Source organism: Sceloporus occidentalis, unplaced genomic scaffold (genome assembly GCF_023333645.1).
Source record: "Sceloporus occidentalis isolate IW3139 unplaced genomic scaffold, rSceOcc1.0.p SCAF_30, whole genome shotgun sequence".
Lineage (NCBI taxonomy): Eukaryota > Metazoa > Chordata > Lepidosauria > Squamata > Phrynosomatidae > Sceloporus > Sceloporus occidentalis.
Genome location: NW_028317010.1, coordinates 5,201,648 through 5,217,782, shown reverse-complemented (window position 1 = coordinate 5,217,782; position 16,135 = coordinate 5,201,648). Strand labels below are relative to the sequence as shown.

Genomic DNA, 16,135 nt, shown 5'->3' with positions numbered 1-16,135 from the left:
TTCTGCAGTGCTCACAGACGCACAGCCCAGACCTTCTCTGATCTCTCGGACCACTAATTTGCCATCATGAGGTAAATATAATGATATATTTTATTTTTCCCTATCACTTCCAGGACGGGACTGGGGATGGGTAAGTTGTCCTGAATATATGGAGCCACACACTACAGAACCTGATCTGCCAGTCATTTACCAGTCAATTACTGTACTACTGATAATAATAACATTTTCTATATTATTGTATTAGCTATACTGAAAATGTATCCTTTTTTTTGACAAGAGGAATGTGTAACACAGTGCGCCGTATTTCTAAAGCATGATTCTAGTGCAAAGTTTTAAATGTGGAGCAATCGCCATAGTAACAAACATAATGTCTAATAGCATTGCTCCACTTTGCCTCAGAATTTCTATATGTGACTTGCTGATAAATTAATTTAAATTGGGCTTAGCTTTCTTAAATAACATGGAATAATACATTTGTAAAACTGAGGTTACGTGGTTGTGATGTCCTTTTTTTATTAGACTTTTGCATAGGACAAGCGAAGCTAAGGCAATGGCTACTCCATGGTATTCGCTGATTATAGGTTGTCCCTTAAGTGTGGCTTCCGTTTAGAAACAAGAGTGGATTTACAATTATTTTGGTAAAATTATAGATCACCAATTGGTATAAAAGTGGATACATTTGAAGAATATGGAGGTTTATATTTAGGTGAATTCATTAATTCTATCCTGTACTTCAGCATTTATTGCGCAGATTACTGATAGTGTTTATCGTATAGTTAGTCGCTTCTATTTTCGTCATACTGGAACTCCATCTTATTTATATACAAGTATCATAACTAAAACTAACATGTGCTTTTGCTTTATTTTCTGCAGTGAAAGAGCCTTAAAAGTTCGCTTGTTACAGCTAAATTGTCATTTTACGTGGCAGTTACTAGAGAAAGACTTTGATGCTGATGAGCTGGAAGACAGATTGAACAATCAGCTGGAATATTTGGTCTCTGAGAATAAATACATGGTATATAATATGCTGGCCTTTGTAAAACATATGCAAGACAGTTACACAGAAGCAATTGCCAATTTAGAACAAGCTGAGAAGCTTTGCTCAGATGAAACAAACCGTAAACTTCTGGTGACCTATGGCAACTTTGCATGGGTATATTATTACTCAAAAAACTATGAGAAATCTGAGATATATCTTGACAAAGTGGATCGAATTTACCAAGAACTAAAAAAATCATCAAAGGAAGATCTTGAAGTGCATGAAATATATGGTGAAAAGGGTTGGTCCTTGTTAAAAGTAAGTGGAAAATACTATGGAAAAGCCAAGGAGTGTTTTGAGAAAGCACTTGAAGAGGATCCAGATAATCCTGAGTGGAACAGTGGTTATGCCACGGCAGTTTACCGTTTAGAAAGTTTCACGCTAACCTTTGACCCAAGCAAATGCAAATCATTAGAACTGTTGAAACGGGCGGTAGAACTCAATCCAAAAGATTCGGTGGTGAAAACACTTCTCGGCTTGAAGCTGCAGGACCTGAAAAGAGCAGATGAAGGACTTAAATATATCGAAGAAGCTTTAAGACAAACACCAGACCTTCCATATATGCTTCGCTATGTTGCAAAATTTTATAGGCGAGCCGGAATGACCGATAAAGCTCTTACTGTTCTCACAAGAGCGGTGGCTTTATTGCCTTCTTCTGGATTTCTTCATCATCAGATAGGACTGTGTTACAGAAGAAAAATGATAGATGCAAAAAAACTAGCAAAGCATGACAGCAGAAACAGAAGTGCCCACACAAAAGAAATTAAGGACTGCATTAAGAAAGCCATATTTCACTTTGAAATGGTAGTGGAATTGAAAAAACAATTTGTGTATGCATATGTTGATTTAGCAAATATGTTTAAAGAGGCAAATGAATACAAAAAATCAGAGGAGACATTTAAAAAGGCGTTGACCCTGGCCAATCTTTCAGAAGATGACAAGCAGAAAATTCATTACTATTATGGTATGTTTGAAGAATATGGTAGAAAGTGTGAAAGTGAAGCTGTGAAACATTACAAAGAAGCTCTCCTAACAGCAGGCACTAGCGAGAATAGACCATGGTGTGAGCAGTGTTTAAAACGAATAGCTAACAGGAGGCTCGATGGAGACCCCAAGGATGCTTTTGGATATGGTTTGCTTGGGTTTGTCTATAAGATACAACAAAATCCAGTTGATGCAATAGAATGTTATGAAAAAGCTCTAGACCTGGACCCTTCCAATGATGAATTTCTGAGCTCTCTTTGTGAATTAAAGCTAAATATTTAAATGAAAAGATGACTTACATGACGCTAAGGACTATTACCATTTTAATGTTTTGATATAAGAATAAGTTATGATGCGGTTCCATTAAAAAAAAAACACCAGAGGTTCTTGTTGGCTAACCCTGCAATGTACATTAATTAAACAATTTTGTTGCAGTAATGCTGGATGGAGCAGAATTCTACCCTATGATTAAAGGTGCAGTTCCACCTACACAAACATTATTTAATTACATTTGAATAGGATCTCATAATGTTTAATAAAAAAAGAAAAACAATTATTAGTACTTAGTACCTCAAATTATGTTTCCGGTGCCATATTTAATTATATGTGTTATAATCAATTAAGGTTCACATTGCCATTTTGCATGAACCTGTAGCAACAATTGCATTCAACCATAAAGGTCAGGCTTCTATGATATCGCAGTGGATTGTACAGATTAGTTACCACTTGTGTTTCACACTTGCAGAGTTCTTTCATGTGCTTCACCATCAGTCTCGTATATTTATTTTAAGTATGTTTTCACATTTAGCAAAGTTAACATTTTGTGTATAAAGCACTTTATTACATATTTTAGGGAACATACTGGTTTCCATAGCATGTACCAGTTGAGTTGTGCACGCATGTCAATACTGATAAAATATTGTATTCTTGTGGTAAATTTTTTTGTAAAGAATTCCTGAACATGAATAATAAAAATAATAGAAAAGCTGAATAATAAATATGATTAAAAGGACATAATGGGAGTTACGTGTTTCTATTTTTTTAGGCAACAGTTCATTTCTAAATCAATCTGATCTATTTGGTGCTCTGGCTCTATGCAGAAAACCTTATGGATGATTGTTGAAGAAAATAAACACCTTTCAGTGCTCTGCAGCATTTGGTAATTATTTTGATCATACAGAGTAATTGTACAGCCGTGGTATACCTGGGGTGGGAGGACCACATTGGTAGACAGAGGTCTCAAGTGTCACGGAAATTCCCTCTCTCTGTTATGTCGCTAGGACACATTGCAAATAGGCAGACAGGCTCCTGCCACTCAGCGCGAGGGTGCTGAGCGGCATGTACTCACCTGTTTGCTGCAGGCCGCGTGGTCCTGGCGGTTAAGAAATAAAGGGGCCCCTTTCATTATCTCCCCTACTCTTTTTCTTTATATTTTCTTTCTATCTCTCCTCTTTTTCTTTTTATCTATCTTTGTTCTCTTTTTCTCCCCATCCTTTTGCTTTACCGGTCCTCCTCTTTCTTCTCTTTCATTCCCATTGTCTCCCATTTCTCTTTATTTCTCCTCTTCTTTATCACCTTTTTTCCCACCTCTATGCTTTCTCATTAGCTCTTTTTCTTTTCTCCTCATATTTTACATTATTTCTTCCTTTTCTCTTTACCTCTCCATTTTCTCTCTACTTCTCCACTCTCATTATCTCATCTCTCCCTTTTTTATTAATCCATCTTCTTTCTCTCTCTTCCTCTTTTTCTCTCTTTTACTTTATCTCTCCCCTTAGTTCCCATCTCTCCTCCTTCTCATTATCTCCATTTCCCCCTATCTCCATATGTGTCTCCTTATTCATTATCTCTTCCCTTTCTCTTTATCTTTCACCTTTCTCCCCATCTCCCCTCTTTTTCATTATCTCCTCGTCTATCTGTCTCTCCCATTTCTTTCTCCTCATTATCTCTGGCCTATATCTCTTAATCGCTCCATTTTCTTAACACCTCTCCTTTTTCTCTCTTAGTACCAGACCCAGGCATAGTTCCTAGTACTACCTGTGGTTGTGCCCCACCTGCACTGATGTTTCTGGCTAGTCTTAAGTTAATGAGTTTGTTACATCTTTCAGTTCCCTACTTTTCGAACCAGACATAATACTTCCCTACACTACCCTACCTCATAAGATGTATCCAAAGTAGGTAGGCTTATATAGATAAGTAAAAGTGGCATCAATGACCAGGGTCAAGTTACTAATGCTAATTGCATCATGAAAGTTGCATATATCTTGCTTGTAATTCTCCTTATGACTATGAGTTAATGACGGAGAATGGCAGAGGATGGAAAGAAACCAAAGGAGGTTAATGCCCCTCTGCTTTACATTACTCCATTGAAGTATACTACCATTACCTGTTGATGGCAGCCCCACTGGCAAGGCTCCACTCTAATTTATTCATTAATGGTGTTGCAGGTGGCAAAGGAAGCCATATATGTGTGTAATAGAAACCAGCTTCTGTGTAGCCAACTTAACTATTCACAGGATTTGGATTATTATACCTGGCCATTAAGTTATTCCTCGCCTTTGTTACCTTACTGTTATGTGCTGGCAGGTGTTCTGTTTCTGGAAGAAGTATCTGTAGATACGAGCGCAGGGATTTATTGATCCACAAATATTAGCACATAAACTAAAATGCCCACTTACTTTTACTCCAAATATCTCCAAAGTGGGTAATTACACTGATTTAAAAAATTCTTTCAAGCTATAGACAGTTTGAATGCTCAGATGTAGTAACACTAAAAGATGTAAAAATGATGGTTCCCCATATAATAGAAATTATGGGAATGCACAGGTAATTGTCAAACAACAGCTTGAATCTGTTTGCTTCCATCTAATGTTACAATAGGACAAGAATATACTAAACAAGTTGCATCTCTTTAGCACACAATTCTATTTTTATACACCATACTTCTCACCAGCATGAGCAGGACTCATGGATAAGAAGACCTTTGCAGCAGCAATCTTAGCATAATTTCCTTTTTCATGGAAGCTCATTGGTTATTTGTAAATGTGATATGAGGAATGAAAATATCCGATTGGGTAACTAATTAATATGCTTTTTTGCCACAGATCTCAGCTCCTCTTAAGTGAAATAGTACCTTTCTCCTAAACCAAATCAGTTTCATTTATCGGACACAGAAATGCAAATGTAATATGGATCTGAATTTTATTTTCCAGTTCTGACAAACTTCTTCCCCTGATAAGGGTATTCTTACAAAACTGATGGTGGTTTCCCATGTTGTCCATTGTAAAGTGCAGGTTTTCTGCATTTGATGTGCAGAAGGAAACTGTTTCAGGTTGGTAACTGTCTTCAGATTCCAAATTAAAAGTCAATTATAAAAAGTATTATCTTGTGAATAGTGATGTCTTATAGCAAATAAACACGAGAGATCATAAAAACAGATTGCTGCTTAATGCACATATATATAACTAGGGCTCCTTGTCTTAAACATCTTGGGCCCCTTGCCCATTTTATTCTCTGTTAGCATCTCTTCTCGGAAGGGGCTTGGCATCCTGAGGCTGCCAATCCTCTAACTAGGACGCAGCTATACCTCCTTTTGGCTCATCTCTTCTGTGACTGAATGGACCGCGTCCCCATTAGTCCAAACTTCCTGCCTTGTGTCTGAAGCTAAAACAGTTGGTTTTAGCTGTTTGTTCTTAATCTTCTGAATGACCTTTGCAAAACCCAGTAGAAAAGCACAAAATATCATGGAGAATCCACTGAGGAGGAATGCTGCAGTATAGTCCCCTGTAGTGTCCACCAGCCAACCTTCACAAAACAAAAAGATAAATATTTTTATTTCACAATAATGTAACACATGAGTTATTTAAAAAGGTGTATTGTGTCTTCATACCTGCAATGGGTGGGCTAACCAAATAAGGCACAGCATGCAGGAAGAAAACCAATCCTAGGGCTGAAGATAAATTAGATGTTCCTACAACATCTCCAGTCACAACGGGTATCAATGCCACGTATGCTCCATCAAAATAGCCAAATGTAACAGAAAATGGCACAAGTAGCTGGAAGCACTTGAGAAGTGGAAGAAAAAGACAGGACAGACCATCCAGTCCAACAGCTATGAGGTAGCAAACATATCGATGTCTCTTCAAAACTCTGGTGGTAAATTTAAAAATAAAAACAATTAAAATGGGATTTCAACCAAAAGTAGTTCCAAAGCTAACATTTTTGATTTCCATCCTGGCAGTTCACTCCATGAAAGATACTGCCACGGTTATTATTAACCATAGCTCAACCTGATGGCTCTTTCAACTGGGGCACTTGTATAAAATGTATCCTGCAGTATCACACTGCTTCTTTTTAGAATCAGATGAGCCAGTGGAGGCTAATGCCTTGGTTCAGTCTAACTCAACAAATGGGAAGTAGCATAAGCCAGAGCCGAAGTGCAACCTTCAGATTCTTGGAATCCATGGTTCTTGTTATGTGTGGACCTGTGTATGAGGTGAACAAGTCCACTATAGCTTGCTCCACCACCTCCACTTCTAATGTAGCTTTATTGTACACATCTTTTAAGCATCCTGTTAACAGAAATATCTATGTTAAATGCACATATCTGTGCTATTAAAAAAAGGTTTTACTGACAAACCAAGTTTCCAAATTGCATGGTAAGGCACACAAGTAAATCAGGGCCAAAAGTGATTAACTGGTGTAACCACTAGAGGACACCATTTAGATATATCGTATTGGCTCGAATATAGGCCGCACTTTTTCCCCCCACTTTAAGTCTTTAAAGTGGGGGTGCGGCCTATATTCGGGGTCTAGCGCCCGACGCACGGGACATGCAGTCCCGGGCGCCGGGCAGGGTTAGGATACAGATCCCCCGCAGCGGTGCAGGGGACCTGCATCCTACTCCTCGATACGCTTAGACAGCCTGCCTTGCCATCACTTTCCACGGGGGGGGTGCTGGCACGGGAGGTTGTCTAAGCGCATTGTGCGGATGGTCACCGGCTGCGGAGGTTGTTTACCCGCATCGCCGCAGCCGGTGACCGTCCGCACGATGCGTTTTACCTCTGCCCCCAAGACTTACCAGAGGAGACTCCCGGGTGTCTTGCGGGGCCGGCGGGGGACATCTACGCAATACGCGTATACAACTTCCGGTGCCGGCACATCAGCTGAGTGCCGGCACCGGAAGTTGTGTACGCGTATTGCGTAGATGTCCCCCGCCGGCCCCGCAAGACACCCGGGAGTCTCCTCTGGTAAGTCGGGGGGGGGCAGAGTGGCAGCATATCTCGGGGGGGAGGAGGACAGTGGCAGCATATCTCGGGGGGAGGACAGTGGCAGCATATCTCGGGGGGGGAGAGACAGAGTGGCAGCATATCTCGGGGGGGGGAGACAGAGTGGCAGCATGTTTCTTTTGGTACTTTTTTAAAGAAAAAAACTTTTTCTTTAAAAAAGCACCAAACTTTTAGGGTGCGGTCTATATACGGGGGCGGCCTATATCCGAGCCAATATGGTATTTTAAATCAATCGTGACCAATACATTAATATTATAATATTCTCTATATATATACATACGAAGGGTCAGCCTTTTCAGTGAGATAAGCAAAAAGCTGATCTATATGTTTACATCTGTCTATCTTGATTGCTTTATATTTCAAACAAATATTTTTCATTACTGGTAAGCAGCATGTTAATTTGTACAACATTTATGTTAGGCTGTAGGCATGGATTTCAACAACTAGCTCTCTAGCTTTTTTGGAACTACAGCTCTTATGTTGCTTACTTAGTTCATGGATGGGTAATCTGTTGGCTACACTAACTCACTAATATAAAATAAAATAATGAATTAATGGAAAACAATAATTGACAAAAAGCAAACAAAATTAAAGTTGGTGAAAGTCTGTACTTACTATTGGGTAAATTTTTTCTAAAAGGTTGACTATACTTGTCAGATATTGCAGTGAAAGACATTTAGAAATAAGGTTTTAATGCACATCCAGGTTGCCTGTAGGTTAAACTACTCCAGATCATGATCCAACAAAAGAAAATGAATATTACATTTATTTAAGATGGAAATTGTGACTATAGCACAGGTAGAACCTCGGCAGTGTGACTCCTTATACCGGTAACTGTCTAAGTTCCCACAGCAGTATTCTTACAGTGTGAATTTTTGTACAATATTTTGTCATATGAGAGATGCTTGAAATTACCTTCTATCTGTTAACCATCCAAAAGTGATGTTGCCAACAATGTCTACCACACCAAGGATAGACATTAGAAAAGCGGCTTCTTGGTGGCTAACTCCAACACTTAAAGCATAAGGCACAAGGTACACAAATGGAGGACTACATCCATAGGCCAGAAAAAGAAAGGATGATGCAAGTATGATGAAGTTTGGCTTCAGGATAAAGCTGTAGTCCTGCTGAGAACAGTAACAAAGACTTTTATGAGTGCAGTCCTGGCTCAACGATGTACATGTGGATGTTTGAATTATGTTTTTCTTTGGTTCATCTGGAATTTTTTCTTGGTTTAGTTGACAATGTGCAAAGTCCTCTTCCTTAATGTTAATAGGCCGCATTAAAGCACCACAAACACATAGATTTGCGACAAACCCACCAAGGATAAGTAAAGCTCCACGCCAGGAAAACTGTTCAATTAGCAGCTGAACCACAGGGGCCAAAATAAAGGTTCCAATACCACTCCCAGACATGGCAATTCCATAAGCTAAGGCTTTCCTTTTGTCAAAGTACTTTCCCACCATTGCAATGGCAGGGCTGTAACATAGTGCAAATCCAACGCCTAGAGGTAAAGAAGAAACATAATCAAGGTCAAAATCATGTTTTCCTATTTATGATCGCAAAAATAATAAAAAAAAAAGAATGCCGGGCAATGTTACAAAGTTACAATGATACATACCTCTAAATAAATACACTTTTGCTTCAGGGGGCATAGTTAAAAGTCTGCAAAGTTAAACATGTTTGGGATTTATTTAAAAAAAACCACACACGTTCTGTTGTTTATATGTTTGTGACTTTTGGAGCTGCAGGACACTGTAATACACTCATACTATTAGAACAGAGAGAGACAGCATTTCAGTCCCAAAAATGACTCTGGAGAAGGCACCAGAGATGACATTGGTCATTTGGCCATGACATTGCCCTTCTTGCCTCATGGACATTTTTGTCACAATGTAAAAAGTTGTGTAAAGGCTATTGCCAAAATATATAGGTGAGGAGCTCCAATTTAAAACATGATGGCCCAGCATGTTGACAGGCCTTAAAACCCAAAAGAAAATGTTATAACATATTATGAAAATGGGTAGGGGTAAGAAGGCCTGTCCTGAACCAAGGCTGGGTTAACAGTAACAATCTGTGTACTTAATAGATTATGTAAACAAATTAAAACAAGATACCACAACACAACACAACTACAACATTCTACTCATCTCATGTAAGTCTACACAATTTGTTAAAAAATGTTATAGGCTGTTTTTAATGTTCTACTTATTATAATAACTATTCTATATAATTCTCGATGACAGAGTCATCAACTGCATACACAAGCATTTTTAATAATGGAAAGATGAATGAATATTACAAGTGTGCAAATGGGCCACAAACAATTATGATTGCATTTTTGTTTTGTTTTGGGCCCATTTGTTTTTGGACAGCTAATTCTGTTTGCTGCCCATTCATGTCAGACGAAGATTAGGGGTGTTTTTAAATTCGGAATGAAATTCATTGCCCAACGCCCACATCAGGGGAGGGCTGGGAGCCTAAGGCCTGTTGTGCCACCAAATCAGCCCACAATCCATGCCCATCTTTTCCTGATTTTATAATGCATATTGATGTAACGTGATGGGATTGGGAGTACATCAGTACACTTAAAAAAAGTAATCATTCATGGGATGCCTGAAGCCACAATTTAGTGCCACTACTCCTTTTTAATAAGATATGCCGATTGAAATAACATGAAACCTTTCTTTTCGGGCCTAGAAAGTTTTGTCCTCTGAAGCGACTACAAATTCAGGAGAGTGTTTTATCTCTGGATAAGTAAATAGTTCTATTTATTCCTACAGTAAGTAAAGTACCAGGAAACAGATGACCAAACACACACACCAGGACAAGCTCTGCCACACCGACACCCAAACACACACACACCAGGACAGACTCTGCCACACTGACCTCCAAACCAGGATGGGCTCTGCCACACCGACACCCGCATCAGTACGGGTTAATCTACACAAAGCATAAAAAATGCATTCCACACTGGTTGTGTGTTTCCCCCTATGTGTATTGATGCCCCAGCCAGCCCCTCCCTTTGGTTTTAATGCATTCCCCCTTGTGTATTGCCCCATGTGCATGTGCCCCCAGCCAGCCCCCTTTGTGCATTTACACCCCAACACCCTTGTGTATTGATGTATGTGATGTCCCTGGCCAGCCCTCCTCCTTTGAGTATTGATGCCCCCTTTTGTACTGGTTAATGTACCTTTGTGTATTGATTTATGTGATGCCCCAACCACCCTGTTGTGTACTTATACCCCCCAGCCACCCTCTTTATGTATTGTCCCAAGGCAGACCCCTTATGAATATGGGTCCCCTTCCACCTATCACTCCAACGATTTTTTTTAATTTTTTTAAAATACTTACTTTTTTGCTGCCTTCCCTACAGACTGCTCTCCTGCGACATGCTCTTCTCCCTGTCACGAGGAGCTGTTCCATGTGAGACTACCCCCTTGAGCGGCATGTCGCATCTTCAAAGGGGCAGGACGAAGAGCCTCACTGAGGCACTGGGTGGCATGGTGCTGGCATTGGCCGGCCACCGCGGGTGCTGCAGGCTTTTTGCCCGCATTAAATATGGCCGAATCGGCCACTCCAGTGGGCAGCCATGCGGCCATTTAATTTAGATGCCCCCCTCGCCCAGCCCGCCCCTGGCCCACATTCACTTACTCTCTCACACTCTAACTCTTATTCACTCTCTCTGAATGACTCCCTACCTTCTCTCACACTATAACTCTTATTCACTCTCTCTGAATGACTCCCTATCTTCTTTCTTATTTCTTCGTCCGCATCTCTGTGGACATTGCCTCCCTGTGAACTTCCGCAAAAAATGGGGAGAGGATGTCACCAGACACAATGCCATTTTTGCAGAGGTTCATGGGAGGTTATCTTGGGGCTAAATGGCGGACCTTCCGGGCACAACCTCTCCTCCTATCTTGCAATAGAGTGAGAGAGAATGTCATCAGAAGTCCCGCCAGTTTCACAGATGTTCACCTGGAGGTTATCTTCGGACAAAATGGTGGGGCTTCTGGGCACACCCTCTCCCCCTATACTCTAACTGGGAGGAGAGGATGTCAGCTGAAGCTCCGCCATTTTTGCAGAGGTTCACCAGGAGGTCATTTCCGCAGAGATGCTAATTAAAAAAGAAGGTGGAAGACAGAAGAGAGAAAAACATGAAGATCAACAAGATTTTAGAGAAGAAACAGAGCTGCGGGACACGGAAGAGGAAGCAGTCTGTGGAGAAGGTAGGGAGACATTCTAAGAGAGTTTTTTACTTTGTTTTGTGGGGGGGGTCTTGCCTCGTTGTCAGAGTTTTGTACAAATCAACAAAATATGCAACTTTCATTACATTTGAAATCTGTGCGAATCTGAAAGTCTTAATAGATATACAGATAGACCAGTATTGTATCGTATTGTATCTCCCTTTATACTGAAATTGCTCTGGGAAGAGTGGATCCTGTGTTAGTTGTTTCCTTGTGAATAATTACACAATAAAAACAAGCAGTTATGTGCAGTGTCCAGTATTTTAAAGAAGGGGGAAAAGCAGAAAAAAACAAACATTAACATCATTGTTGTTGCAGGTGCATATTTTTCTTTTGTAAGAAGTCTGGCTATTTTTCACATGAAAACAACAGTAATGCCAGATTATTCATACTGTCCTCCAGCAAACCAAAATACTAAATTTGTAATACCAGGGCTACTCTAAACTAATAATGGCTGGTATTATTCCCAATCCCATCCAAATCATGTAAATGCTTTCAGTTACAGCCTTCTGGCAAAGCCAATTTCAGATAACCTGTCAGTTGACTAATGGAATTTCAAGTTCCTTACCATAAAAAAGAGAGAAAGAAAGAAAGAGAAGAGAAATAATAGACTTAAAGATTGTCCTTAAATACTTTGAAAGTATTGGTGCTTCCTCACAAACTCTGCTATTAAAATTCTATGTATTGCCAAATTATTTAAGGGATGCTATCTTTGGTCAGATTTCTAAAGCATATCATGCTGTACCCGATGCTGCCCATCCTTAAGAGGCAGAGTGCTGGAATAAGATGTCACTTTCTGGCGTTCGGCAGTAAGGATTGGGTACCATATTTTAGAAATGGCACAGGAACAAAGTGGATGTTAACAATCACTTTTCAGCAGGAAGTATCTCTTTAACACACAAATATAGCTAACAAGGTCATTTTATAGATTACCCAAAATATTTAGATTTTTTCTACTTCCTTTCTCTTCTTCCTACTAGTTAGTTATTAGCAGTCAGGTTCCTTGGTTATACTCACGAAATACTCTTTCATTGACATTGAAAGCTCTTTGAAGAGTCATTTTAGATAACTTGATTGTACGCACAGAAAACCTTTCTGTGTGGCTCAACCAACTTATCTGAAATGACTGAATGTGAAAGCTATAATTACATATAGCTATGCTAATAAAGTATATTTTATTTATAGCTTTTACCTGTGAGGACTCCTAATGTGAGGTATAGATACTCCAAACTCGTAGCAAAGGAGCTTAGAACTAGTCCCGTAGCAGCAAGAAGTCCTCCTAGCATTATTCCAGTTTGGCAGGAGAGGTGGTTACTTACATAGCTTCCAAGGGGGGCTGAAAAACAAAATAATTATGTTAGATCTAGCAGTCATGTATAAAAATATAAAACTAAGGGCCAATGAGCCAATACCAAACACTACTGTACTATGTTACATGAGCAATTTTGTATCTTAAAGGTATTTGTTTATTAATTATATCAAATATAGGTGTCAGTTTTTAGTATTATATGAGACTACAAGATTAACAGATCAAATGTCCCACAGTTCAAAAGAACTGAATCCCTTAGAATAATAATATATTACATTTTTTTATTATTTTAAGACAGCTAAGCCAAACTGTGAGACACAATGGCAAACACAGTAAGGATATGCACAGGAGAATATCAGAGAAGATAAAACGTTGAAACAGTAAAATTAAATACCCTTACTAAATAAGGGTGGATTTTAGAAAAGCCACAACTAAGGATTCCCTAGGGATTAGGGAAGTAACACTTTCTTAATATATATAGAAATGGAAACATTACAATTTAACCCCTGTAAATCAATGTAAAGTTACAATCCCAATAAGTTTAAAAAATGGGGGTCGTGGCATCAGCATAACATATGTTTTACCAGCTGCTGGTTTTATATTGACATGCATAGGTCAGAGATGTTCCCATTCTGTACTGATGAGATCTAACAAATACCTGTGATTAGAGGAGTGCTGGCAGCTTCTGAACAAGGGGCAGGTAAAGCAGCCCCCTCCCCTGGTCCCTTGTCCGCTCTCCATTAACTAATATAAGAATTTATACAAGCACACAAGTTCTCATTTCTTGTTTCCTATATCACTCAGGGTCTGGTTAACTCCCCCCTAGCTCATGTGAAGAATTTGTTTTCATGTACAATATCTGATAATGTAGTCATTAGATTTTATTTATGTATTATTATTTTTTGCAATGTGATCCTCACCACACAGCATAGTAGAGCAGTCAACAATGGAATGTATCCAAGCTGTTCTTGAATAATCTTGACCAAAATATACTTGAAACTCAACAAAGAATATGGAGATACATCTATGAAAAAAACACAAATATATGTTTAAATGCATATAATATTTTGTAATAAAATGTTATTTTTCAATGTAAGATACATTTAAGATGGTTGAAATTGTACTCTACCTGCACATGAAAGCAATGTGGTTTTGGCACAACTATCGTGTCAGGTAAGGTAAAAAGAAAAATAATTCTCATGAAGCTAAATCAGCAAACGGTTTTACGTCTACCTTAAGGAAGACTTTGTCCCTGTTCGTCGTGTTTGACTAAACTGGACTGGCCTTGTCCACTGTGGTTTCTAGGGATCTTATATTGATTTTGGCAAAAGAGAAAATAATCCAGTTGTGTGAAAATATATGAGCTATATTTTTACTTATATAATACATTTTATTTGTTTTTGTATTTTTTTTCTTTTTTGTAGTTAAGTCAAAGTTTTTTTAATTTTAGAAATTATATTTTGAAAAATACATTTTGGTTTACTGCTAGTTGGGCTTAATCCATAGCAAAAAGCTGCTAATTAGTCCTTATGCAGGCAGTGCTTTGCCAAGTCTGGTAAGCAGATTTTTTTAATAAATAATAATAAATAATAAATATTAATAACCCACAATTGGCCAACTTAACACTAACCAGAAGCCTAGATAGATATTTTTGGATCAGACTGACGTTTTGGTGTCCATTTTCTATACATACAGGGGTTACTTCTAGATTGTAAAATAATTTCAGCAGGACCCACTTCAACATTTGTTTCTGTAAATCCAACTTGCTATGTGTTGCACTACTTATTATGCAGTGTTTACCACTTATACAGCGCTGCAAAATATGATGCCGATATATACATCTCTGGTGGGTCTAATGAGATGTAGACAACCTGCAAAACATTGAATTATCATCTCATGTGGTTACTGCAATCCCATTAGAGTGGAAAGTGTATTTACCTTGTAACAGCACGTGTGCAAACTGTAACAAAAAAACATCCGACTACAATCATCCACCCCCAGCCTCCATCGGGTGGCGCTGTGAGCAATTTCTTCTTCTGTGCCATCCTACAAAGCAGTGGGCTTTCTTGCAGACTGATGATGCGTCCTCAAACTATTAAAACACTTGGCACTGGTTTCTCCACATAAGATCACATTTAGTTGTAAACACACTTCCGACGACATGCGGAATATTCTGGAAATGTTACCTTCCGTTTGAGACTCTATTTAACATCTAAAAAAAAAAAAATATAGAGCATCAACAGAATAAAATCAGAATGTATTAAAAATCAACAAAACAAACATTTACTAGATTATTAGCTTCATAATATTATATATATTATTATTATATAGATTATTTTATTTAGGTTTCTAACATAATTAATAATGTTAAGCATAAAGCAATTGTTACTATAAGGTGGGAACAGTGAAACTCACTTTACACATAAACTGGCTACCCCAGCATTGGAAGTTGTTGACATTTTATGCTAGATGTTGAACCGTGTGAATGTTGTGTACAGGTTTTACAAACCACTGTGTTAACTGTTGTTTATGGAAAGCTGTATTAGTTACTAGGAGACTAAACTAGCTCTGGGCCTGTGGCAATGTGGTGAGCTGAATCATTGTAAGTAGCAACACAGGAGACCTCCATGCCAGCTCCTGCAACCTGACCTGATATGTGCAAGGATTTATGAGACGCCATTTTGATGCCATGCCTTAGTTCGACTACTTTAATTGGGGTCAGCCTTCTTTTGAACCCACACCAGAGTACCACAAAAGCTGTGTCTACTGCAATATATCATTCCCTGCTGCATCCACATCTTTTATATATGACCAAAACTATGGACACCCACCTTTCATTGAGTTTAGGTGTTTCAGCCACCTCCATTGCTAACAGGTACATGAATTAAGAAAACGAGCATGTAATCCCCATAGACGGGTTGGCAGTGGAATGGGTTGTACTGAAGAGTTCAGTGACTTTAAACATACTACTTTGCCTCAAGTCAGTTTGGGACATTTCTGCCCTGCTAGATCTGCCTCAGTCCACTGTAAGTGTTATTATAGTTAATATAGCGTCTAGGAGGAGCATACTATAAGTTCTGCCATAAAGGGGTAGACCATGCACACTCAGTGCAGGGATATCGAATGCTGAAGTACGTAAAAATTGCCTGTCTTCTGTAACATCAACATTCTGTAACATCACTAATTCCAAACTGTGTTTGGAAGCAACATCAGCACAACCATGAAATAGGTTTCTGTGAGACAGCACACTAGCCGAAGATCACTATGCGCA

At 38.9% G+C, this 16,135-nt stretch overlaps 1 protein-coding gene and 1 pseudogene across 1 annotated transcript; one reads left to right on the top strand and one right to left on the bottom strand.

The window, feature by feature from the left end:
• The first annotated feature begins 847 nt into the window (after positions 1-847).
• Positions 848-2,305, top strand: LOC149298952 (interferon-induced protein with tetratricopeptide repeats 5 pseudogene; annotated as a pseudogene).
• Positions 2,306-5,600: 3,295 nt separating this feature from the next.
• LOC149298951 (monocarboxylate transporter 12-like) lies at positions 5,601-14,909 on the bottom strand. Its single transcript, XM_089486793.1, has 6 exons — positions 14,803-14,909; positions 13,785-13,888; positions 12,748-12,891; positions 8,224-8,812; positions 5,910-6,169; positions 5,601-5,824 (listed from the first exon to the last, which is right to left on the bottom strand). Exons 1-6 carry the CDS (start codon positions 14,907-14,909, stop codon positions 5,601-5,603), a joined length of 1,428 nt encoding a protein of 475 aa, XP_089342919.1.
• Positions 14,910-16,135: the final 1,226 nt, after the last annotated feature.